At 38.9% G+C, this 26,724-nt stretch overlaps 1 protein-coding gene across 1 annotated transcript in view; it reads right to left on the reverse strand.

The window, feature by feature from the left end:
- Positions 1-1,335: 1,335 nt before the first annotated feature.
- IMPG1 (interphotoreceptor matrix proteoglycan 1) overlaps positions 1,336-26,724 on the reverse strand; it is a 105,527-nt gene continuing 80,138 nt past the window's right edge. Inside the window, exons 13-19 of the mRNA XM_030554210.1 lie at positions 19,252-19,814; positions 18,125-18,344; positions 10,944-11,154; positions 7,268-7,444; positions 6,986-7,164; positions 6,565-6,648; positions 1,336-1,513 (exon numbers count right to left, since the gene is read on the reverse strand). Coding sequence (XP_030410070.1) covers positions 6,617-6,648; positions 6,986-7,164; positions 7,268-7,444; positions 10,944-11,154; positions 18,125-18,344; positions 19,252-19,814 — 1,382 coding nt within the window. The 3' untranslated portion in view covers positions 1,336-1,513; positions 6,565-6,616. The remainder of the gene's footprint in view (positions 1,514-6,564; positions 6,649-6,985; positions 7,165-7,267; positions 7,445-10,943; positions 11,155-18,124; positions 18,345-19,251; positions 19,815-26,724) is intronic.

Genomic DNA, 26,724 nt, shown 5'->3' on the forward strand with positions numbered 1-26,724 from the left:
ATGATGCTTGTTAAAAAAAAAAATGCATTAATTAAATTTGTGACTGAACTCCTTGGGGGAGAATTGTATGTCTCTGACTCTGTTTTACCCACATATATTTCATGCTATAGTAGTCTCGAATGATGACTCAGCACATGTTCATTTTAAAAACACTTTCACGGCAGAGCTGACAAAACACAAAGAAGGTACCAATGTGAGATTTCTAAAGATAGCTACAGCATTCGACCCAAGGTTTAAGAATCTGAAGTGCCGTCCATAATCTGAGAGGGGTGAGAGGTGAAGCATGCTTTCAAAACTCTTAAAAGTGGAACACTTCAATGCAGAACCTACAGAACCCAAACTACCAAAAAAGTTGGTGGTGGCATCTGACTCTCATGATGAAAATGAACATGCGTCAGTCCACATTGCTTTGGATTGTTATTGAGCAGAACCTGTCATCAGCATGGTAGCATGTCCTCTGGAATGGTGGATCAAGCATGAAGAGACATATGGATCTTTAGTGCATCTGTCATGTAAATAATTTGCGACACTGGCTACAACAGTGCCATAAGAATGTCTGTTCTCACTTTCAGGTGGCACACTGTGAACAAAAAGTGGGCAGCATTATCCCTTGCAAATGTAAACAAACTTGTTTGAGCAATTGGCTGAACTAAAAATAGGACTGAATGGACTTGTAGGCTCAAGTTTTACATTTTATTTTTTAATGCAGTTATTTGTGTACATAATTCTACATTTTTAAGTTCAACTTTCATGATAAAGAGATCGAAGTACAGTAGTTGTATTAGGTGAATTGAACAATTTTTTTTTTACAGTGCAAATATTTGTAATAAAAAAAATAAAGTGAGCACTGTACACTTTGTATTCTGTGTAGTAATTGAAATCAATATATTTGAAAATGTAGAAAACATCTAAAAATATTTAAATAGTATTCTGTTAACAGTGCAATTAATTGTGATTAATGTTTTTAATCGCTTGACAGCCCTAATAAAAAGTAAATATACTTAAATGCTAAGTTCTCAAGCAGCATTTCTGTATATTTCCTGTCTGTAAATGTTGTTTGTTATTGATGGAAATATTTTTTCTCTGTGTGTACAGTGAAATTGACGTTTACTGCTGTTTACTGATAAAAATCTGTTTCCATGCCTATTTATAAAAGGAGGTTGGAATTGCATTACTGTTCCTTCTGCTGGGTCCTCACACTGCTAATGGAATGTAAAACCAGCAAGATATCTGCTTGTATCACGTATCTTTGAAATAACTAATTAAAATCTTTAAGCACTATACAATGAACACTTAATAAATACATTTTAACACTGTATTCATGGTGATTTTTATACTGTTGCACTGACCAAAGTGTCTGCAGCTTTCCGTTAACAAAACAGTGACTTTCATTTGATGTGTGCTTCAATTTCAACAGAAAATTGTAAAACTTTCTGTAATCCCCAAATTTGCCCATATACATAGTTTAGCCTGAATGCCAGTCTTGAATAATGCAGAACTTGTTTCTGAATACCTGTAAGAAAAAATCTTGTAAGAAACATTTTTAAAAGTGTACAGAAGTCCTTTAATAAAGTGTTCTCAAATTGAAATAAGTTGAAAATATTTTACTAAACCACTGTAATCAGGCAGACAGTTTCTCTAAAATCATATTAGCTGTTTTCCAAATTGTTTCAAATAGAATTTAGTAGTCCCCTACTTGCAACTATTTAGTTGTGCATAGAGGTAATGCTATAGCAGTCTTGTCTTGTTGTTGTTGTGCTTAGCTTTATGGGGTTTTTATATAAAATCTCAGTGAAAGGGTACATGAATAGTATGTTCATTTGAATAGTATATTCCTGATTATTAAACAATGAATGAAATACAATATTCCGAAGAAGTATTCGCATATGAAATAGTTATGGATCCATAAATACAATAGCTCTAGCAGCTGAAATAAAGCATTCTCCTTCATGACTTTCCTGTATGTAGTCTCAATGTAAAGGTAGCTTATCTTACAAACTCACAAAAAATTTCCAAACCTCAGATCTATCACTCTAGAATTAAGGGTATAGCCCTTCACATTCCACCTCCCTCTCAAAAAAGTCTCTTAATGGTCCCTCAGTTCTCCTTCCATGAGCCTTAGCAGTAATGGAATCCTACCTGTGTGATGATATGGCTTTCTTAGATAGATAGACTTATTTCTATTGCTGTACTTTTCTTAAAAAAATCCTAGGAATATTTCAATAATTCAGTTACTCTTGAGACCACTTGTCTAATTTAGCAGATGTGGAGCAGAAAAGAAATTGTGGCACCCCTTCTCTTCAAAATTTGTGTAATTCCAACCAACATCCCTGGTGATTGGAATACTTGGGTGAAGGCTGTTATGCTGTTTATTTTCCCAGAGTCAGATGAGAAAGGAAATATACATTGAGACATACAATGGGGAGCCCTTAGGGACCTTCAGTTCCAAACAGCTGTTTCGTGGGAAGTGCCTGTGTCCACATAAGGCAGATCCAGCGCCAAATGACTTGAAATCCAAGAAATCATCCTCAGATCCACCTAAGGAGGATCCCATATGCTTCAGTTCTAGCACTTCTAAATTATTTTATTTGAGGTCTTTGGATCCATATTTTTTGAATGGGACATTTATAGTGATTCCTCGGGATTCCAGGAGAGAATTATCCTGTTCTTAACAGAATCTGGCAAACCTATAATAAGTGTTCTCAAAGGCAGGGTCTGAAATGGGGTTTTGTCTAAAACTGTTACAACTGATTACTTCCTGCACCTTTTGCAAGGCTGCAAATGTGCCTTCTGCAAGGTTGCATAAGTTTTATTTGCAAACCGAACCTTGTACTCAATCCAGATAAGACCCTTTCTTCTTAAGGAGATCAAATATTAGATTTATTGGTGGATGGTGTCAGTCAATGTCTGGAAAGAGAGACCCTTCTCACCTCTGATGCTATTCACAGCAGTAGAAATTGATTTTCAAATCTGTGTTGTGGCGGTCCATTTCAGTCAACTGAAAATGTATAGGCTTTGAAAGTCAAGCGAACTTAGACGCCAGACATACCTCTTGTAGCTGTGAGTAATGTGCTGCTGCTTCAAACACTCCTCCTTCTGATCTGAAGGCAGGCATTACTGATTCTGACAGGCAATGCTGTGATAATATATTTAAAGATTCAGGAAGGAGCTTTGTCTCCCCTGTTACATACTTCCACAGAAATGATGCATTTTGAAAGAGATGTTTTCTTCAGCTCTACAGTTGGTAGGAGTGAAAAGCAACTTACTAGATGGCTTAGGTTGCAAAAAAATCAGATGAGCATTGGATAGTCTCCTAAGGACTGTTATAGGTCTGACTTTTGACATATGGGGTCATGTAGGTTTGGTCTTGCTTGTCTGAAGTCACAGCATGAAATGGCTGGTCTGCTTGAGTGCAGGCATGAACCCAAAATCAGTGTTAGATATGCTTCTTTTGCAGAGAGGAGCAAGACTCACATATAGCTTTCCCTTTTTCCTTCCATTATGGAATATTTTCAGGGAGAAAGGACAGGGTCCATGTGATCCTGATCACCTTAGCTCAGGCTGTGGTTTACAGATTGGTTAGCCCTGTCCATGGTTAGCCCTGTCCAAGGTTAACTTGTTTTTGATCTTGAGCACGGATCTTTTATTTCAGAATAAGGGTCTGGTTCTTCATAGTCATGAATCCTTTCATTTGAACACTTGATTTCTGGGTTACAAGCATGGTTTTTCTGAGCAGTCACATCCTTGCTTTTGGAATCACAGATACCTTCCACTTGGTAATCATGTGACTTCATGTGAAAGCAATTTTCAAGCTTATGTAGACACTAAAGGAGCTTCAACTTCTTCACTATATACTGGATTTTCACATACCCTGTTATGAACTCAGAATTATCTTTGACTATGGCTAAGGTGTACCGAACAGCCTTTACTTCTATCATCTCTATCTACCACTCACCTGTTTGAAGGAGTTGGGTCTTTTTTGAAACCTTGGTAAAATGATGTCTTAAGGATCTGGGCTGGGATTGTCAGAGACCAAAGAGTGTTTAGGTATGCAAGTCCTGCTGAAAGTCAAGAAGATTTGGATGTCTAACCTTCATAGTCTCCTTTGAAAACCGCAGCCTGTATGAATATGTATTCTCCAGATGGTAAAACTGAGCTTTTGCACTGCCCATTCATTTAGCTTTGTTAGGTCCCACTAACTGCTGCTTCGATACTAACACAAATAATTTTGTATCCTCCACACATTTTGCCTCCTCTCTCTGTAGCACCTTTTCCAAGTTGCTAAGAAATACAATAAGCATCAGTCCTAGCATGCAATCTTGGGGCACTACACTGTGAACTTTAGCCATAGTGAAAATTGGCCAAGTATTCCTATTGTTATTTTAGCCAGTTCGTAATCTTTGACAGTACTTCAGCTCTCACTCCATGACTATCTAACTGTTCTAATCTTGAAAGGAATTTTGTCCTTGTATTTTTGATGGTTCAAATAAAATGTTAACCATGTCTCCTTTACCCACTATCGTACTCAAAAGATTCTAATAGATTAGAGAGGCATGGTTTTCTTTTGGAGAAGTTGTTGGTTTATTTCTATAATATCATGTGTTTTAAGATTTCAACCTGTTCACCTGGTATGGAAGTAAAGCTTACTGGTCTATAATTCCTATAACCCCGCCCCCAGCTCCTCCTTTAAAGATAAGTACAACTTATACCACTTTTTAGTTCTCAACTATAGTAGCAGATTTAAGAGTAGACTTATTTTTGTTAGCAGCTGAGCTCAGCCACTTCATTTTCCAGTTCATCAGAATTTTTGAGTGTATACACTCCAGCCCTGTTGACTTATTACAGATCTTCATTTTATCAACGTGTTCTAGTGCCTCATCTTTATTACTTGAATAAGCCTGAAGTAGCCTGAAGTAGGTATCTCCCCAACATCCTCTGTGTGGCGAAGACCAGTGAAAAGAAATCACTTAATTTTTCTGCTCCCCTTATCCTGGTAATCCAGTGAATGAATCTATTCTTTTGCAGGCTATGATTCAGAGAAATTATAATAGTGGAATATTTTGAAGGAACGAGCCAACACAACTTCAGTAACAATCAGTTTGGTTTGGTGTCAGGCAAATCAACGAGTGCTATTTTTTCATGAAGAATGCTTGTGAAAAAATATAAGAAAAAAGAGGAAATCCCTGTATGTAGTATTCATCGATATTGAGAAGGCTTATATGACCGTGTTCTGAGAGCAGTCATCTGTTGCTGCATACATAGGCCATAAGGAGAAACTGAACCGCTTCTAGTAAGAGCTGGAGTACATCAGGATTTGGCACTAAACCTCTTTTTGTTCATATTGGTGCTCGATGCATTAGAGGGATATCTTGATACCTTGAAGACAATGATACTGTAAGTCTAGAGGGACCAGCCACCAATAAAGATACAGAAGTTCAAGTACCTAGGTTTAATAATGCAGGATAATGTTGAACTTAACAAGCAAAACAGGAAAGGCCTGGACTGAATGGAGAGAAGTGAGTGGAGTGATCTATTCTAGGAAAATACTTTTCAGTTTGATAGGCAAGACTGACAAGACAGTAATTAGACCTGCATTTTTGTATGGCTCAAAATGCTGGACACTGAGGAAGAGATAGGAGCAGATCTTGAATACAGTAGAAATGAAATGAAAATGTTAAGATAGATGCTTGGAATTACAATGATAGGCCACATTTGAACAAATGAATTGGGGAAGTGTGAAGCTGGTATTATTTACAGAGAAACTGAAGGAATCCAGGCTTAACTGGCTTGGGCATGTGAAAAGAAGATTGGCAGAATATACGGGAAACAGAGCATTAAACTTGGAAGTGAAGGGTAAGAGAGGGGTTGGAAGACCCAAAACTGGATGAATGGATATCATACAAAAGGATCTGATTAGCTGCAGAGTTTCTGAGGAACTGCTTCAAGACAGACTGGGATGGAAAAGAAGCACTCAGAGCCAAGCCTGTGTAGATGGGACTAAGGCTAGGGAAAGAAGGAAGACATAGCTTGACAGAACAGAGAGAACTTCTAAGCTCAATCAAGTTTCTACCCTTCCTAGTTAGATCTTGTTGTTAAATATAAGCAAGAGATTCTGTACTCCAAGTCACACATTTTAAATACAGATACACACATTTAGATACACACACAGTAAAATACAGTGTAGTGTTCAAACTCAAATTTAGGTGCCTTTTGCATGAAGGTCTTGTGCCTAATTTAAGTAATCTCAGCTCTTTACTTTGCACTATTCCTATTAACATTAGTTCTTTTGTTTGTTACAATTTTAGTGTCTTTTAGAGACTACTGCATTTGAAAGCTGGCATACAAAATGGCACAGTATTGCATAAAAGCACTTCAAAATAGAATGTGGCTAACTTATCAAGCTCCCAAAGGAGAAGTCATTTTCAACAAAAAAGTACATGTTTCTTTTCAGCTTCAAAAGAAATATGAAACTAGTACATAGAGAGGTTTCTTGGTCACATCAACAAATGGTAAACAAGAATAAGTATTAAATGGTACACTTTTCTTGAAAATGGTGACACAAACCTTTATCTTATCTGTCTGATGCTGGAACTCCATAATTCCAGACACTAACTTGTCAGTCTTGGTTTTGTAATATCATCTGGTGACCTACAATATTAAAATAAGGATATTCAGACTTAATTCTTACACTAATGATTAGGCAAGTCATCAGGATAGAATGGACCACCAAAGCCATGCAGAAGAGCTGTAAAAAGGTAATTTCTAAAATTCTATTATGAAACCTATGCAGCAGTAAATATTATAGATTATTAGCAAGTTTAGGGATTAGTATTTTTAGCTCTGAAATGGCTAAGGCAAGAGGCAGAAACAAACAAACAAACCAAAACCTGATTTAGTTGTAAAGTTTATGCATGAAAGTGGACATGTTGTTATTTTGGGGAAACTTACATTGAAGAGGATGAGAATGTATGTGCATGCATTTTACCTTCACACTGAGTAGTTTTTTCATATTTGTGTAATCTTCGTTGGTTAGTGATCTCTGAAGAACTGACATAAGCACTTACACTACAAGGCATACGGCAAAAGCTAGAGATGGGCTCATGTTCAAAAATGGGATTAATTCTTACAGCATTTTCTGTGCCATGGTTGTTGGGAGCAGGATCTCTATAATGCAGAACATTTTTGTTTTATATAAGAATCTGTAACTTAAGGAACGTAACTGAGAATTAATTTTAAAATGTGAAGGGAAAAATCATGTGCTGCTTACTCCAAATTAGTCTGGTTTTTGCATTTTCTTCTTATCTTAACAATTAAAATGATGACAAGAAAAAGAAGGCTTAATAAGCTAAGAACCACCGCTTTTAAAATGAAGGGTTGTATAGGTTCTGGAACAAACTTTGCACAGCGCTCTCCTTGGTAAAACCGGTGCCTACGTACAGGGCATCTAAACAGGAAGAGGGGGAAAAGCAAAAATATACATAAAAATAAGACTGAGGGCAGGAAATACAAAGTACAGTACTTGTGCCCAGAATACAGGGAAAACTGCCAACAAGTATGAACAGTTTTCTCATTGTAATTAATCAAAAAGAGTCTTTCCATATGAAGCAGCATGATTAATAATACATGGAAGAATATATCTTCAAGTTCATGATGATTAATATAAAACAATTGGAGACTGAAGTATTCTCTCACCACCCCCGAACATTGAGGAAGTTTGCATACAGAAGAGAGCTTTGTGGCTGATTCCTAGCTCTATGCTGAGGCCAAACCATACCCTGCACTTGAATGCCCTGGGAATTTGTTCCATATGTTTTAATCATATCTCTTTTTTACATCTTCCCTATACATTGCTTATCGGTGAGATTCTCTTAACTTGAGAAGTGCTGTCTGAAGCTTTATACTACACTACTCTAATATAAAATAAACCACCTTCCAAGATGTTGGGTGAGACTGCTGACTTTTCTATGAGAAGGTAGGTTCATAGATTATCAGAAGCAGGGCCGACTCCAGGCCACAGCGCGCCAAGCACGTGCTTGGGGCGGCACGCCGCGGGGGGCGCTCTGCTGGTTGCTGGGAGGGTGGCAGGCGGCTCTGGTGGAGCTGCCGCAGGTGTGGCTGAGGACAGTCCGCTGGTCCCGTGGCTCCAGTGGACCTCCCGCAGACATGCCTGCGGCAGCTCCATCGAAGCCGCGGGAATAGCTGACCATCCGCAGAAACGCCTGCGGGAGGTCCACCAGAGCCACAGGACCGGCGAGTGGCAGAGCTCCCCCCACGGCGTGCCGCCGTGCTTAGGGCAGCGAAATTGCTAGAGCCAGCCCTGATCAGAAGTGAAAATCAGTGAGGTTTGAAGTAGTTTTGAAAATGAAGCAAACATTGGACTGAATTCTACTTGCCTTTCCAAGTTCTTACTTGGAAGTACTTCCATTGGTATCAATGATCTGCTATTTTCATACCTTTTCTTGGTTTTGCTTGCACAAGCTTTTAAAGTTTATATTGGCATTATAGAAGTATGTAACCAGACACAATTCACAGACATTGTATTCATTTTTTTTTAATAAACATAACGAGAATGCAAGTTTATCTGCATTTAAGCTAAGCCATTTGACTCTATGGACAAAATTCCGACCTTGCAAAATCATCATCTTGGGTAGATATATTATGGGCATTAGATCCCAGCTAAGTTTATTGTTGCAAAATACAGCAAGTCTGCTACCATGAGTTTGCATATAGGGAATTCAGCCGTGTCTCTTCAGAACTCAGTCTGAGCTTCAAGCGTCAGCATCCTGTTCTTCTCTAAGAATCGCCACCCTGCATTTAAGCAGGGAGGAGTTTGGCTGGCTGGCTGGGAGGAAAAAGGCAATGCTTTCTGGCGTGGGGGAGGAGGGAAGAGGTAAAGCTGCTGGAAGAGCAGTCAGCGTGGTGGATGACTCACCACCTAGGAATGAGGGGTTTAAAAAGGTCAGCTGAGTCTGGCCCCTCCCCTCTTCACTCAGAACAGGCTGGGCAGCACCCAACCTCCCCCTCCCTAATTAGGTCACAAATATGCCTGTGTTTAGCTATATTTGCTGTGGGCATTACACTAGTCTCCCCAATAAGGGGGGCTGGGAAGGAATTTTTCCCTTACCATCATATTGGCCAGGTGCATTGGAGGGGTTTCGCCTTCCTCGCAGCAGATTCAGGTAGGGTCTGTTTGTGCAAAGCATGACGGGTGGTAGGTCATATGTCGCAACTCTTTATTTAAGTGTATAGCGGATGTGCAGTGCAGGTACTCCATAAATTAAGGCACAAAAGAATGAAAAAATGGCTTGGAAAAGGAATTAGAGAGGTGCTTGGTAATTGAGCAAGCCGGGGACAGTTGGGGACTCCTATGATTGATACAATGGGGAGCCAACCCCCTCGTCATTATAGTCCACCTTAACCCCTCGTACGAGGAGGCATGGTCAGTAAAGTCCGGGCAAGAGAATTGCTGGAGAGCCCTGGATGAAAAGGGGGTGAGGGGAGCTGGTGAAAGTCCCCCTTTCCCCCCCAGAATTAGCTGGAAGTGGTAAGGTCCCAGCAAGGGAATTGCTGGAGAGACCTGGATAAATGGAGGGGGAGCTGTGGCAGAGCCATAAAAAATAATAATAATAAAACAAAATTGGCTGGAATTGGTAAGGTCCCGGCAGTGAATCTGCTGAAGCGACATAAATTTTGCACCAGCACTGCACACATTTTATCCACAGGGTTAGTCCCAGATATCCGTCTAATAATAAAGTTGCGACCTAATTAAACCCATATCTAATGTCTCCTGTCATTCTTTCAGCATAGGCAGACAAGCCAACAGATGCAAAAAGAGTTAAGGTAAGTCAACCATTGTAGATTTTAAACATTAACAGTATACAATGTGGTGGATAATTCCTCTACAGTCATGATATGCTGAAGTTGTTCAATGTTCTTATTGTTTGTAGCTGATCCTGAATGCTCTAATTAGCATATACTGACCTCTTGAGGTCAGTGCTAAGAATGATTGATTGATTGGGCTAGTCAGATCTGTACTCGGCTTGTTACAATGGCAGTCAGTCAACTGCTGGGTAACAGTCAAGGTTCTGGATATCCTGTGTAAGAGCCTCATTGTTTTTGACCTACTGTACAATCTACACTCCTTTTGAACACTAGAATTTGGTGCCATAAGGGTAAGTTTGTGTGTCTAGGTTGCATGATATTCTCAGTAATTGGCCCACGCTCCTGAATTTGCTCCCTGTGAAAATATGGTGTCTGGTCACATTTACAGAGAGCTGCAAGAAACATCATGCCTTCCCAACCAATGGAAACCCGGCTCGCTTGATTGCTTTGAAAGCTGTGGGCAGCAGGGTGTCTGATCATAAAAAGATCTTGACTGTCTTAACATATGCCTTGTAAGGTGGCCAGCTATTACAGTGGTGGATGCCATGTGTATATATATGCTTACAATAGTATTTTAAAATGTATTTTATACAACCCAGCCAAAAGTTAATTCCTCACACATATACCTATTTTACCAATAGCCAAAAATGTGAACAGACGTTATTTGATTTTCCAAAATGTCAGAATAGTTGCATTTTGAAAATAAAGAAGAACCAAGAAGAATATCATTTCAAGTTACTTGTAACCTAGGTCAGTGATACTTTCTTTGTAATAAATGTATTCTTTCTAATAAAGAACTAGATTGTGATGCCTTTACTGATGTTGTGCAGTACCTGACTGCTTAAATAGTCCCACTGACTTCAGTGGAAATATTCATTGTGTAAGGTACTTTGTCAATGGAACAATACCACAATCTAGACCAAAATGTCCATAGAATTTTACACACTCTGGCTTGCACTTGATACTCCTGAAAAAAGGTAATCCCAATTGCAAATCTTCATATAACTGATTTTTCAGGAACTATTGTTCAGCAGACTTAATGAGAAATATAATTTGCCTACCTGCAGACAGCTCCTTTTCCTGGAACTAATTCACATTTTCCACCGTTAACACAAAGATGTGGCTGCATCTCACATAGACTCCGACATGGGAGTCTATCTCGGCTTGCGTAACCAGGTTTACAAAGGCAGTCTGCCTCTTTTGTCCATTCATTTGTTATGCACTCTGAAAATTCATCACATGCCATGAATTTGCATGGGTCCGCTCGATCAGCTGTAATAAGATAGAGACATTATTAGTGGATGCATTGAGGCATTATCCCAGTATACTTGGCAGAACTTGTGGCTGCTACAGAGAACAAAAGAGATTCACTATAGCCAGGTTCCTTCTATATCAATTAGTGGGAATATATTTCAGTATAAAATGTACATTTTTCTTTCCTCAGCACAGAAAATTGCTGTTATTTTCTTGCACAATCTGTTTCCTTCCCACATATTCAGAGTCATGTTTTTATGTTTGAACTGTAGAGACTTTTTTGCATGTGGGTGTTCTGATTCCATAATTTTTTCCTTTTGGGGAGTGCTAGTACTATATTTGCACATATATACAAAAAATTTGATTCTTGTCACAAATAGTTTGCAATCTGATTAAGGGCAAGTTAAAAACAGCACCATCCCTGTGTGTAGTACACAGAGTGACACTGCTACTTAGAAATGGTGGCATTCTCTAGGGGAGAGCCATGTGTAAATGTCTTTGTGGAAGTAAGGTGGTTTACCTTTTAGGACAATCTCCTTTCATGAGGTGTATGAAACCATCACCACTTGCTGGTTTTCTGGGTTTGGGAAGGAGGCTGCTATTAAGACACTGTACTGGGGAAGATGAAGGTCTATTGATGCTAGAAGAAAGGATCAAGCCAGGACTGCAGCCTGAAGCCATATTTCCTCCTCCCAAGCACCTCTAATTCTCCTGTGGACTGCATTACCCTTCTTCCTTCTGTTGCCAGATTTCAGTCTCTGCCTCACACCAAAAATCTGTAGGGGACTTGGCATGAGTCTTCCTAGCATGATGAGGCTGTTAGATGGAAGCAGTGGTGAGGAAGGCTATATCCAATGTATATGTTTTTTGGTAGGAGTATCATTTGGTACCTGGATGGAAGTATGGGAGATTAGGAGGGAGATGAGAGCCATGCTAAATCCTTAGCCCTGAGGATACAATTAATGACTAGCAAACAGTTTAAACCATGCGCATTAGTGTGGGAAAGGCCTGGGGATAAGCATGCAGAGAATGTTGGGAGGGGCAAAAGGAGGAAATGAGAGCAGAGATATAGGCATGGGTGGAGTGACAGGGCCTCAAAGGTGCATATGAGAGGCCTGAACTGTTAAACGGAACAGAAAATGCAGCCTTTACCATAGCTGTAGAGATAAGCATGGGTCTAGATTAACTATCAACAGCTCTTGAAATGTCAAAATGATGTTATTTCTGCAATAATGGGCCTTAATATTTGCCTTTCTAGGGAAAATAAACATTTAGTTTCAAAAGACGATTCATGTTGGACATCCTATCTATTAACTATAAATCTGTTGGCTGAGATTTTCAAAGCCTTTAGAGCATATGGATGACCAGTGCCATCAATTTCAATGAGAATTGAACGCTGAGTCCTCCTTAGTGGCACTGAAAATCTCAGCCATGCTTGAGGATGCTCATATCTGTCTATACAAATAGTGAAATGGATTAAATGATCAATAGGTCTCTTTTCGCTCTAACCTTCCATACAATTCCATGATTAGTTTCTTTCAAATTAAAGACTAGGGAGGCTGTTTTAAATCGATCTTTGGTACTCATAAGATGATGTAACTTTGGCATCCACTTTGTTATTGGAATGAAGAACTTTGTATTTTACTAAGTTTGAAGCTAAATAAATAAATAAATAAAAATTGTGTCAGCAATAATAATTAAGTAAATATCTGTAATTGCTGACTGACAAATCCCTGTCTAAATGTAATAGACAGAAATCTTTACTGTTTTAATAATTTTGAATGAAAATTAAAAAAAAAAATTTGTAGCAAAGCAATAAGTTTGTAAATCAAAAATTATTAGCTCTTATTTTACAGAAAGGAAGTGAAATAACTTAAACAGGTTTAGCCTGGAGTGGAATTCTATATCAGTGTTCACAGAGAAACAGTTTTTCTCTCTCAAAAAAAACAAACAAACAAAAACACAGTAAAAAGCCTGCTAGCTACAGAATCATAGATAGAAACTGAAAATATTAGCTGGATCCACTGAAATGTGTCATCCTTCCTCCCCCCAGCATTTTACAAGGCTAGTTATTGCCTAGATGACTCTCACTAGTGTCTATCTTCTCTTGCTTATATGTAAAAATAAAGTAAATCAATACATAAAATTGTCAAGATAAATTGAATCTTTGATTACATATTTTTTGGGGAAAAGTGTGTATGTAACAGAAATAGAATTAGAATTCTGCTTAGACTCATAGATTTTAAGGCCAGAAAGACCATTAGATTATCTTGTTTGACCTCTTGTGCATTGCAGGCCTTTGAACTTCATCCAGTTACTCCTGTAATGTGCCCAATAACTTGCATTTGATTAAAGCCTACCTTCCACAACAGCATCTAGTCTTAATCTAAAGACTGCAAGAAATGGAGAATCCACCACTGCCATTAAAATCATTCCTGGTGACAGTGTACCTCTGCTGTGAAATGTATTCACTCTTCTGCACAAAAGGTTGAGTATGTATTCAGTATGCTTTTTTAAACTGTTAAAATTGACTTTTACAATATGCAAGAAGATTGCTTTTTGTGCTCATGTAAGGAATACCAGTCATGAAATCTGTTCACTAGCCATGAAATAAGGATTTACCATTCCTTCTGTTGACTAAGGACAAAGTAGGTTTGATAGGTTCACTTACTACTTTTAAAATTATCTTTCAAGGCACTGATCAGACTCTCGACTGATTCATGTTGGAGTCATGTTGATGCTACCTGAGCCTTAGAAAAACATGCTTTCTAGATTGTGGGTGGTCCATTACCATTTCCATGGCTAATGAGTTGGGGAATCTGTTTATGTACAACTTATGAATTCTGGTGGTTGTTATGAAACTGTTGTATCTTGGAATGCCTCTATCTGGATGTGGGATCCACTATTTTCTGACAGACCTCTAGCACATACATACCAGAGGAGGAACAATGGTTGGTTACTAAAATAGTTGCCTATTCAGGTGTAAAGATTGGCTTTTACCGAGGAGAACTGGTTTATCAGATTTCAGAGTGGCAGCCATGTTAGTCTGTATCAGCAAAAAGAATGAGGAGTACTTGTGGCACCTTAGAGACTAACAAATTTATTTGAGCATAAGCTTTCATGGGCTAAAACTCCCTTCATTGGATGCATGCAGGGGAAAATAGGATAGGAAAATATATATATACACAGAACATGAAAAAATGGGTGTTGCCATACCAACTCTAATGAGACTAATCAATCAAGGTGGGCTATTATCAGCAGGAGAAAAAAAAACTTTTGTAGTGATGATCAGGATGGCCCATTTCCAACAGTTGACAAGAAGGTTTGAGTAACAGTAGGGGAAAAATTAGCATGGGGAAATAGTTTTTACTTTGTGTAATGACCCATCCACTCCCAGTCTTTATTCAAGCCTAATTTAATGGTGTCCAGTCTGCAAATTAATTCCAATTCTGTAGTTTCTCATTGGAGTCTGTTTTTGAAGGTTTTTTTGTTGAAGAATTGTGACTTTTAGGTCTGTAATTGAGTGACCAGGGTGGTTGAAGTGTTCTCAAACTGGTTTTTGAACGTTATAATTCTTGAAGTCTGGTTTGTGTCCATTTATTCTTTTGCATAGAGACTGTCCAGTCTGGCCAATGTACCTGGCCGAGGGGCATTGGTTGCACATGATGGCATATATTACAGTGGTAGATGTGCAGGTGAATGGGTCTCTCATGGTATGGTTGATGTGATTCGGTCCTATGATGGTGTCCCTTGAATAGATATGTGGACAGAGTTGGCAACAGGCTTTGTTGCAAGGATAGGTTCCTGGGTTAGTGTTTTTGTTGTGTAGTATGTGGTTGCTGGTGAGTATTTGCTCCAGGTTGCGGGGGCTGTCTGTAAGCAAGGACTAGCCTGTCTCCCAAGATCTGTGGGAGTGAGGGATCATCCTTCAGGATAGGTTGTAGATCCTTGATGATGTGCTGGAGAGGTTTTAGTTGGGGGCTGAAGGGGATGGCTAGTGGGGTTCTGTTACTTCCTTTGTTGGGCCTGTCCTGGAGTAGATGACTTCTGGGTATTCTTCTGGCTCTGTCAATCTGTTTCTTCACTTCAGCAGGTGGATATTGAAGTTTTAAGAATGCTTGATAGAGATCTTGTAGGTGTTTGTCTCTGTCTGAGGGACTGGAACAAATGCGGTTGTATCTTAGTGCTTGGCTGTAGACAATGGATCGGTGTGATGTGGTCTGGGTGAAAGCTGGAGGCATGTAGGTAAGTATAGTGGTCAGTAGGTTACTGGAAACAAATACTCACCAGCAACCACACACAAGAAAAACACTAACCCAGGAACTTATCCTTGCAACAAAGCCCCCAATTTTTTTTTCTCCTGCTGACAATAGCCCACATTAATTGATTAGTTTTGTTCGAGTTGGTAGGGCAACACCCATTTTTTCACGTTCTCTGTGTATTTATATCTTCCTACTGTATTTTCCACTGCATGCATCCGATGAAGTGGGTTTTAGCCCATGAAAGCTTATGCCCAAATAAATTCCTTAGTCTCTAAGGTGCCACAAGTACTCCTCATTCTTTTTGGTTTAACAGAGGAGAGGTTGCTTGGCAGTGTTGTCTCTTGGAAAAGATGTGTTATCACCTGTTGATTCAGGAAGTCACCTGAAAAAGAGTGCTGGAGTTTATAAAAGAAAGGGCCATTTGAGAGAGAGAGACACAGGAAGTTTGGGGCAGAAAAGAAGGAAATGGGAAGGCTTTTGTAGCAATGGGATCTAATTTAACTGTGGATCAACCAAGATAAGGGAAAGTTAGCTGATCTGGAGAGGGAAAGAGGCTCCATATTTCTGAACTGAGACACTGAGCTTCAGGAGCTGGATTCCAGGCATCCCAGAGGCCTCTGTCCAAGCCCAAAGAACTCTCCAGAATGGTGAGGTAACTGAGGGAGGGAAAATGCATGCCTTTTGTCTAGAGCTGTATATGTCTCCTGCTGTTAAGTAAAGGGTAAATTGTGTTTAGAGTCCTGTGGAAAGTCTGTGTGCTTTCACTGTCATGTACCCCTGAAGAGAGAGACCAGAAGACGAACCAGAAAGCAAACAACTTCAATGGGATTCTGGGGAATGTGCAAGAGCTGCTGGGGATGTGTGGGGATATGGCCCTAGTTTCAGGGCCTAGGCAATTGGACTGCGGGGTCCACACTGTCAAGAGCGGTGTCAGATTTGAAGGCCACATGTGGAGTGTGTGCCTAGAGGCCCAAAGCCAGGGACAATACCTGAACTCTGTCTAGCCCCAGCAAGCTAAGGGTTTGTGGAGTTGTTTGGATCCCCTCACAGCAGTTTGGTGAATGTTAAGCAGAGGGAACCTGATGACATGCATTTAAATATTTGTGCAATCCTGTTTTACTTTCTTGCTGGAATCAGTACCACTTTGATTTATACATGGAAATGGTGAGTACTGCAGGTAATTCATTTCCCTCAGCTGCATCTCTGTGCAGTCTTTAAAGTTCAATATTTACTCTTTCCTTGCCTTTTCCATAGCTCCATGGAGAGCTTTCCCTTTCTCATTTTATTTCCCTACATCTTCATCTCTTGGGCTCAGTTGCATTTGCTGGCAAAGATACAATTTGTATTAGCATCCCTTTTGTAATTGTTGTAGAGAGAATGGGCTGAATGCATTGTGTTGTGCATTCATCTCAGATTACATTTGACTGTCTCCCTAGTTATCAGTTCACATTGCTGTTTCCGCATTTATTAAAGGAATGCATTCTTTCAAGTGTAAATGATGCCTTATGGAGAATCATGGGAGAACATTTTGTTAGAGACAATTCTGCTTTCTGAGTCAGATGCTGTCTTTTTCTTCTCTCATTCTTTACCATTAAGGCTAGTGTCATGAAAGCAGACTATATCTGAGCTCTTCTGCTCCTCCTACTTATTCCCCTGTTTCTTTTAGCTTGTTAAATGAACTTATTTTTCCTGAGGCATCAGTGGATATTTTAACTAAAATATTTTCAGTGGGAGGTCTAAGAGATCATGACAGAGCTGTTCATCTAATTAGTTCATTGATTAAAATATTAATTTCTACATTAGTTCCACGTCCTCTTGTAAAGTCCCCATTTTAACTATAAAATTTTAGTTTAATGGAAGTGATTTTTTATTGTGCTGTCAAAGGCCAGCATCAGTACCAAGGGAACTAGGTTATAGCTAAGTTTTACTCTGAGTGTACGTCAGCGCTGTAGTTTTCAGGAGTGTGAAGCTATCACTTTTTAGCTGTTAGAGTTAGTCATAAAGCATTCTTCTGAGTTATACTGGGTCATTATTTTCCTGTAATGCTGTATCATTTTCCTTAATATAATTCTGACCGCACAATGTGGCCATTGCAATTTGTTGCCATATTTTCACTTTGGTTTGATGATTGATTTAAAAATACTTGCAGGTATTTGGCAGGTCTTTTGGCTGCCTCTTGCAGCAGGCTGAGATTTGTTTGAATATTTAGTTGTGGTACATCATTGTTTCCACTAGATGGGTCTCATTTTCATAAATGAAAGGGGATTTACTGCAAAAAGATTTAAACATGTTTCAAACCTATAGATTTTTTTTAGGTGATTTCAATTTCTATGGGAAAGTAGTACAGAAAATGGTGGTATAGCACTCTAAAATTATGATGCTAATTGAGCAATGAATACGTCAGGAAACAGCATCAGGGAGAGATCTGGTTTATGAGATGGAATGTGTTCCAATCACTGTTGATAGCCTGATAAACATTATCATAATTGGGAAAGTTTCTAAGTATCCCCGTTATTTCTGGTTGCCCTAATTTCCTACTAAAATGAAAGATCAAGGGTAGTGTGACTACTGGAAGCCCAATATTAATAATCTTTAACACAGAAATTTCTTTTTTTTTTTTTTCAGTTGTATTGGGTAAAACCATCAATTGTAGTAATGCTCTGAAAGGTCAGCTGTACATTTTTTTATTTTATTTTTTTTACACGTTTTTAGTAACATAATCTTACCTGGCTCAATATCAAGAGAGTAGCTGTCAATTTCCAAATTCAGGCGCTGGGCTGCAGCATCGCAAAAGTCTTCCAAAACACAGTGCACAGCTTCTGTGATATTGTATGGAACTGTCTTAGCAAACTTCATTTTGCTATTTACAATCACACTTCCATTTCTGAAGTTAAGTATTTCCAATTGCTTAAAACCTGTAAGGTTGGACTGAAGATATGGAAGCAGCTGCAAAACAGGAAGTTGTTTTACTTTAAATCTCCTATCAGTGCCTAGCTGCTATTAATTTCACTTATATTCACTTTTCATTATCAAGTACCTGAATCACCCACTTATTTCTCTGAGTGCTTAACTACCAAGTCCAGTTTTCTATTTGTCTTGATTAGTCTCTGTATTTGCATCTTTCTCAATAGTGTACTGAGATGGATGGACGCTAGTTTTCCTTGTAATGAAACAGTGTTTGGGGAATTTATGGGTCTGAATAAAGAAAAATCACCTCACTAAAAAGCCAACTTCAATTATTTTCAAAGGGTTCCATCCAGGCAAGTGAGAGCACGATATAATCAGCATGTTACTGTTGTCCAGTGGTCCATATCTAATCACTGTTGTCCAAATCTATATCTAATCACATTCTCTTTGATAACTCATGACGTATTTTAAAAGGATTGATAATAAATCCAGCATAAGGATTCAATTCTTAGATGTAATCAGTGTTACCATACCACTGAAGTGGAGCTAAGAAAAATCCAATTAAAATTACTTGCCAAGAATATATGTGTGGTTTCTTGCATAGGTAAATATTTTTTTCTCTTTTTCACATGTATTCTCCTTCATAAACCACTGCTACCTGTTACACAGCCAGCATCTCAGACTGAAAAAAAAAGTTACTTGTTATAGTAATTCAAGGTGTTTTATTAAACTGGAGGACGAGGCCTTATACTGTGTGTTTTCCAGCTTCTCCTTAGCTTTCTGATCTGGTCAGAATAAATCAGTTTTCTAGATGAATGCCCCCGGTAGCTTGTCTCTTTTTATTGCTTCTGCTAATCTGGGGAGCAATAATATAAGATAAGGAAAATCTTTTTTCTTTAATCTGTGCTCAAATACTGTACATCACAGACAATCTGTGTTTACTCACCAGCTGCATGAATTGTTGCTCTAGTGCCCTGTATTCCAGAGAACTCCTGTTGAAGAGGTCATCAGAAAAATGCATGTTGGTTACTCTCAGGCTGAAGAAGACCACTAGCTCTTTGCCTTTGGCTGCCGTTGTCATGGAGCTAGTGGTTACATACTTCAATGTAGGAGCTAGGGTGGCTTCTGCTGGTTGGCTCTCCAACCCAGAAATATATCCACTGCCATACTCCCCTTCATCCATTCTTACTGTGCTCATCGTGTTGACTCTATCCAGTTCTGCAGCAATATCCTGAACTCCTGTTTCGAAGCCAGTAGGGATGCTACTCTCAGCTGCTGGCACTGGTGAACCTGTTATTTCAAAGGACTGGTCTATAATAATGGAGTGGCTGTGAGGTGGACTAGTCATTGCTGGCAGTAGTGTGATTTGGTCAGTGGGTAACGTGGCTATGACGACTTCTTCAGGCAGGGGGGTGGAGTGGTCACTTGAATCAATAAAGAAAGGCAAAGTTCTGTCTGTTGATAAAATATCATCACCTGACGATTCTGATGGATCTATGATCTTTACAGCTGCAAAGGGAGGGGGGAGGCAAATATTTAATTTTGAAAAATATACATAATGAAATATTTATATAGCATTTCAAGTGAGGAGTATATTCTCCTTAAAAATGTCTCATCAGAACACGACAGTCTTATTATGACCCCTTTCTAATGACTCAAGCCTGGTCTACACTGTGAGAGAGGATCAATCTAAGTTATGCAACTTCAGCTACATGAATAACTGAAGTCGACATACTTAGATCTACTTACCGCCATGTCTTCACTGTGGATAGTTGATGGCTGACACTCACCCATCGACTCCGCCTGCACCTCTCATCCTTGTTGAGTACTGGAGTTGACAGGAGAGTGCTCGGCAGTTGATTTATCGCATCTAGACTAGATGTGATAAATTGACCCCCGCTGGATCGATAGCTGCCTGTCGATCCAGCCAGTAATATAGACAAGCCCTTAGTAAGAAAATGGAGAAAAATGCTCAGTCCACATGATTACATGCTGAACTTTGTGTGTGCTTTGTTTAAGTGATAATTAGACTTTATAAGTCTTTCCCTAACTTTTGCTAAAGGGCTGTGTGGTTTTGACATACATAATCACACTGTCAGTTTATACCGACTGAAAGTGTAGGTTGCAGCTTTGACTTGTCTGCCTGGATCAGTGCAGGGCTTGAGTCATTCCTGGCCACTCCCTCTTTGTGAAAGATTAAAGATGGTATTTGCCACTGACCTCAAAATGTGGTTGTACAAACCTGTGCAGCCTCCTCAGATACAATCATATACAAAAGATTGTCAACTTTGGTAAATATACTGTTTAAGAAACAAACAAAACCCTCCTAAAGAATCATTTGCTACATTTAAAAAAACAGATTATAGGATTCCTTCAGATGCCTGCAGGAGCTCAGAGGCAGTCTAGGAATGTGTAGTTGAAATTCAAATCTTAAGCATGGAGAAATGAGACTGTATGAATTTAGACAATCAGCTAACTTATGGTAGTAATATAACAGAAAAGGACAGATTTCAACTTCAGCCTAAAGAAGGCATCTTCTCTCTTTTCCAGTGATGTCATTGTTAGGGGGGTTGCAAGGGGCTCCTAGTCAAAACTCCTGACTTAACTTGGCAGGAAAGTTCATCTTTGGACACTACTTTATTATCCCTGCCAGAGATCACTTATCCTGGCAGTTTATAAAAATATTTCCCCTTAGAATGGACTGGATTGGCAGGAGAGAGGAAAAAAAGAGGTATTTTCAAAATATTACCTAATATAGTTATCTATAAACCCTCCAGACTATCTCTCCTCTCTTCAAATGACACAAGTCGTAAGCGTGTGCTTATCCGATCTGTATGGTTAGGAGCAAATATGCATTTCCAGCAGAGAGAAACTTAGTATAAATTAGTTGCCTCATCTCTTGATAATGGTTACAGGAGACCTTTACTATTAAATGGGAAAGTAAAGAGAAATGCTAATCCTTCTCCCCTCCTGTCTGCAGATAAATCCTGTCAATCAGAGTGTCTCCAAGTCTAAAGGGATTTTTTTTCCTTTAGTGAGCCCTTTGTTAAAATATTGCTGCTACTCACAGTTCTTTTAATTACCAATGAGAATTCTTTCAGACATTAGCTTAAAACTAGTGTCTTGGACATTTTTTTATCTCCCCACCAAGTCCTCTTTCCTTTAGGATGATCAGACATTCAAAGTAGATGCCCTGTACCAAAATCTGCCCTCAATTTTTTGTGCAGTTCTAAAGACTTCCGAATTAGGCCCTTGAAAAAAAGATTAATCTTCCTGTCATAATTGCCACCTTGGGAAAATAACTGGTACATATTTTCTTTCATTCATCATTTTGAGGGTGCAATGGTGTACAGTTCCTTCTTGGGTAAAGCAGAGTCTGTTAACAGCCTTATGGCAGCTGCTTCTGCCTACATAGTCACTACATCAGCTAACTCCACTGCAAACTGCTTGAATACCAGTATGAAAGGCACTATACAAAAATCGTATTCCAATACTGCTTTAGGCAGGCATTGAGTAACAGGTCTATATGTTATATTTCTGTAATTTGCTGATAATTACCTTGGAAAACACAAATACTAGACAAATGTTTGTTAAATACTTGAGTTTACTATGATGGTAACATTGTATCCCAAAACATATCACAGTGCTCTGGTAGCTTTGCAAGAAACAGTCACTCAGAAACAAACACTTGGCTTGCTACAGCAAAGACAGTTGGAGAGAGGCCATACACATACTATAATTTACTCCCCTTCTAGAAGTAGCAGAGTCAGAAGTCTGGGGAGGAAGCAACAACAGATAGCAAGGGCATTGGAAGGTGGCTGAATGTATCTCTTGCCCTTCTGAAGATGGGGTTATTAGTTTTATACTACAGTGGTGAGCATTCTATAAATAGGACACATAGACAGAGGGTGATAGGAGGCCACTTGTGGCTCCTTCATCTCTTTCTTCCCTGTTACAAGCCCAGCAAACCTTTCCGACCAATTCTGCTGTTTTCTCCTCCATAAGCGCAGGCCCCTTTTCTTTGAGCACCTTATTATTTTGAACAAAAGTAGCTTTAGTCACAACAGCATTTTAGATACGGTGATTTTCCTAATTAATAGGTAAACATTGATTCTGTTTGCTGGTTGAATGATTAGGGATAGGTTCTGATCTCATTTACTTTAGGAGTGAACTCATAGAAAACAGTGGAGCTACCTGGGTATAAAACCTGGCCAAGTGAGATGAGGCTAAATGGATCTGAATTAAGCATTAAAAACTCAGCGCAATGATTCGAGGAAGCTAAATAGGTTGCATGGAAAGCAGCATTATATCTTAGTGACATTGGATAGCTAGATATTAAAATCAGTCAGAACACCAGTTTGCTTACTATACACAACTGCATTTTGACATATCACCCACCCAATGGCTCCTTCGGAGTGACTTATATAAAATACACACCATGCAATGTTCAACACTAAAAGGAAGTCAGAGCATTGGCACTTGGAGAAAAGAAAACAGTGCTGTTAAATCCATGAGTGACAGTACTGGATTGCTGGATGCTATGAAACTATAAAAACACCACTGAATGAAATGGAGAGGCTGAGGGCCTATTTACTCTAAGGCCACTTTACAGATCCCTGAAAGTGCAAAGGGGTTATAAAATTTATATTATATTATATTAAATTTATATTTTCTTCCACAGTCACAACATACAATTTGCGCTGCTGAAAATGTAATACAGGCTCTGTCATGACACTGGATGAAACTGAAGCCATTCAGTTACCGTAATGGTGTATGTGATGTCCACAGTAAATGCTGTACCACAGTATAGGGACTTAACACTTGATTAAAATCCTCAAGTACTGCCACAATGGAAACAATAAATAACACTACAATTGCATACACACTTAGTTTGTCAGTACAAAGACTTCCTCCTGTGTCATTCAGCATTAAAACTGGGGACCATACTATACCCTTGTGTATATCTCATAAACTGAAGTTGCAGAAATGTTTGTAAATACAAACATGATGAACTCCCTCTGCCCTTATCCAAGTAAATTGGTTATTGATTAGCACAAACAGGTAGAGCTGTGTATCTGACAATCAATAGCATATATGGTAAAAGACTCTCCTTTAGTTGTAGCGTGTGTGTGTGTGTGTAAATTTAATAAAATTGAATTACAGGAGCTTTAAACTCTATATCCCCATTTTATTGACAGCTGTAGCAATAAATCATTCCAATCTCCTCACTTTTATGCTTTGTTCTGACACTGGTCAGTCAGGGAATGGGCAGAGTTTTATATAAAATAAACCTAACCATGTCCTGTGGTAAACAAGTCCTCTCTTTTATTGATGGCACAATCAGCTGTTAGATTGACAGTGAATAAGACAAGATTGCAGTGAGGTACAAGTGTGCTCAGAAATGGGTTTTAGTTTGGTGGAGATTAGTGTTTGATGAACAATTTTTTAGGAAAACCACCGACCCTCTGGAGAATCCCTGTCCCAAAATGATAAATTAAAATGGAACATTTATGAGCTTGAATTTGGCAGACTGTGAAATTGTGATGGTATTTGTGAGACAGTTAGTTTTAAGTGACTCATCTGATTTCACACAGTGAATTTTAGGTAGAGCCTTGAACACAATACAATTCTGATGCCCAGCCCTGTGTGTTAGCAACAATGCATCTATATTACTATCGACTAGTAATAACTCAAATATTACAACGTGTGAAGATGAGTACTATTTCTTTATAGCAGGAACCTAGGCAGAAGAGGGTTTGCGAGAAGTGCTTAACAGAAGCTCTGCAGTGAAGCAGAGGGAGAGAGACTAGGTTTAGGGATAATATTCCTTACGTTATTTTAATAAAGTGCCTTATTCAGCATGAGAAGAAAGTGACTCTGTTATTCTCAAACATTGTCCCATGACAGCATATTGTTGTTGTTGTTAGACTGTTATTGTGGAAGACTATAGTATTTTTAAAGCATTTCCTGTGATGTTAGTGATTCCCTCTGCCCTCTAACTGTAACAATAACAACACTCCCTAACAATTGGTGCTGTACTGACAAAATAGTTTGATATTATGACTCCTGAGTTCTATCCTGTGCAACTACTCTCCTTATAACCCTCATTAACCAAAATATGCTGGGTGCTGTACATACATACAGAAAGACCCTGCTTCAAAGAATTTATTTTCTGAAAGATATAAAGCAGATGAAAGGTGAGAGGGAAATGGGACACAACACCCAAGTAAAGCAATCAGGGTGATGGTTGGCAGATGTATTGCTAGTTCTCCATCTCTTTTGGTTTTAACTGGGCTTTCCAGATTTACAGGATACTTTCATACATTAAATGCATGATGAGCCGAAGGACATAGGCCAAAGGTGTTGGGTCTGGTTTTCAAAGATGCTGAACTCCCACATTTCCAGCTGAAATCAGTGGGAGCTGCAGATCAACTGTACACATGTCTGAAAAGTCAGAGCCAAGACTCAATCTTAAGAGGGCCTGGGTTCCTATTATATCCTTATTATTGAAAATTGTTTTTTTAGCTTATATGAATATTTATTCCAATATTACAAACATCTTTAAGTCAGTCTCCAGGTGAATTTACCAGTTACCTACAAAGAAAAGTTATAACCATTGTCAGCATCAGAATAATCAATTTACATGATATACTAGGGCCTAGGGAACAGAGGCCTCAGTTCTCAGCTAGTCCATCTGTGGCTGAGAGCCTGAATAGAGGGCAGCAGGGAGGCAAAGTTGGGTTTGAGACATCATTGTGCTTCCTGTGGTCTGGGAGCATTTGGGGCTGGTGCACAACCACCAATGTAGGTTAGAAGAGCCTCAGGTCTACTCTACCGCCTGTGGGCCTTGACACAGAGACCATTTTTGTGCCCTTTACGCTAGCAGAGTGATATAAAAGGTCCTTACTACAACAGAGAAGCAGTCCCAGAATCTTTGAATTGTGCTGAGCCTTGTGATTAAATCCTCATTTTCTTTTGTGTTTTGAATAAGCATGAGTCATATAACACAAGATAGAGTTCCAAAAGACCCTCCATTAAAAACAGTAGGAAAATGAGCTTCAACCATTTTATGGCAAGCTGTATGGCTCAGCTTCTGTTTGCTCACTGTTCATAACTGATTTTTGATCAGATGATCCTTCCGAGTTAATAATGCATGAATTAAATATGTAGAAGTTTTGGATCCAAAAACCTTTGCCTTTGGAAATTTCCCATTGTTTCTCTGTGTTTTTGCTAGACTGGTAAACTATTTACTAGATAAATGATCAAGGATACAGAACCATGCTGATAACATTTCTTCAAAAACACTGTTTGTAAAGCTTTGGCACTGTATGAAAAAGTGAAACTTTTGCGTTTTATTTTAGATTTTCCCAGATGAAGAATGGAAACCACCACAGTGCAATCATTTTATGAGACCTTTAAAAGCATATAAGCATAGGGAGACATAGGGCTTGTCTGTATGAGGGGTGAGTGCACGGCAAGCTAGGGTTTGAATCTACATTGCGCTAGCTTGCTGCATAGTCCTCTTTGGGAGTATGTCAAAATACACTATGGAACTTTTAGTGCTGTAGCAATGTCCACCTGGGACGTCACTGTGTGGTAAACTAGTGCGGCTGCAGATTCAGACCCTGGCTTGCTGCTCACTAATGTCCTGTGTAGACAAGCCCACAGATGTTCTTAGTACCAGCATGCTACTGCATTTCAGCAATCAATGACACAGGCTGTAATGTTGGCAGCTGGGTACTGCAGCACTGCCAACTTCAAGAGATCAAAAACCATGTCAGGTCCTAACAAATCCTGAGATTTAAAAAATATAAAACCATATCTTTTGATCCTTTTAACACCCCTCCACTCTCCTGGTAAGGGCAGTGTGACAATTTTAGGAGGGATGTCCCCTCAAAATGGAGACGTGCGGTGGAGGGAAGACATCCTTGCTAGTGGGGAAAAGGAAGAGTAGTTATGTTACATTCTTGAACACAAGTACAAGTACTTAGCTGAGAGATCTATAATTTGATAAAATTAAAATATGATGGAAAAACCTAATTCACACACACATTAAGTAGATTTGGAAAATGAACAATAAATGTTAAAGAAACACAAAGCAAACTATGCACCAAGCTTTCCAATTATTTTTCAAAAAAGATTTGTGTGAGCTGCAAAGATCTTTACATGCAAGAATATCTTTACAATATCAACCACCTTTCAGTGCAATAATTATATTTATAATCCCTAAATATTTTAAATAATCAATGCAGTCACATTCAAAGTGTTTCAAACATAATTTTAAATCATTCATCTTTATATATTTTGAGAACTACATAATTATATATATTATCTAGTAATTACAAGACATTTAGGTTTTTTTTTTAAAAAACCCTCAATTGTTGAAATAGCTAAAAATAATTCATTTGTGTTTTTAAAT

This window comes from Gopherus evgoodei, chromosome 3 (assembly GCF_007399415.2).
Source record: "Gopherus evgoodei ecotype Sinaloan lineage chromosome 3, rGopEvg1_v1.p, whole genome shotgun sequence".
NCBI classification, from domain to species: domain Eukaryota; kingdom Metazoa; phylum Chordata; order Testudines; family Testudinidae; genus Gopherus; species Gopherus evgoodei.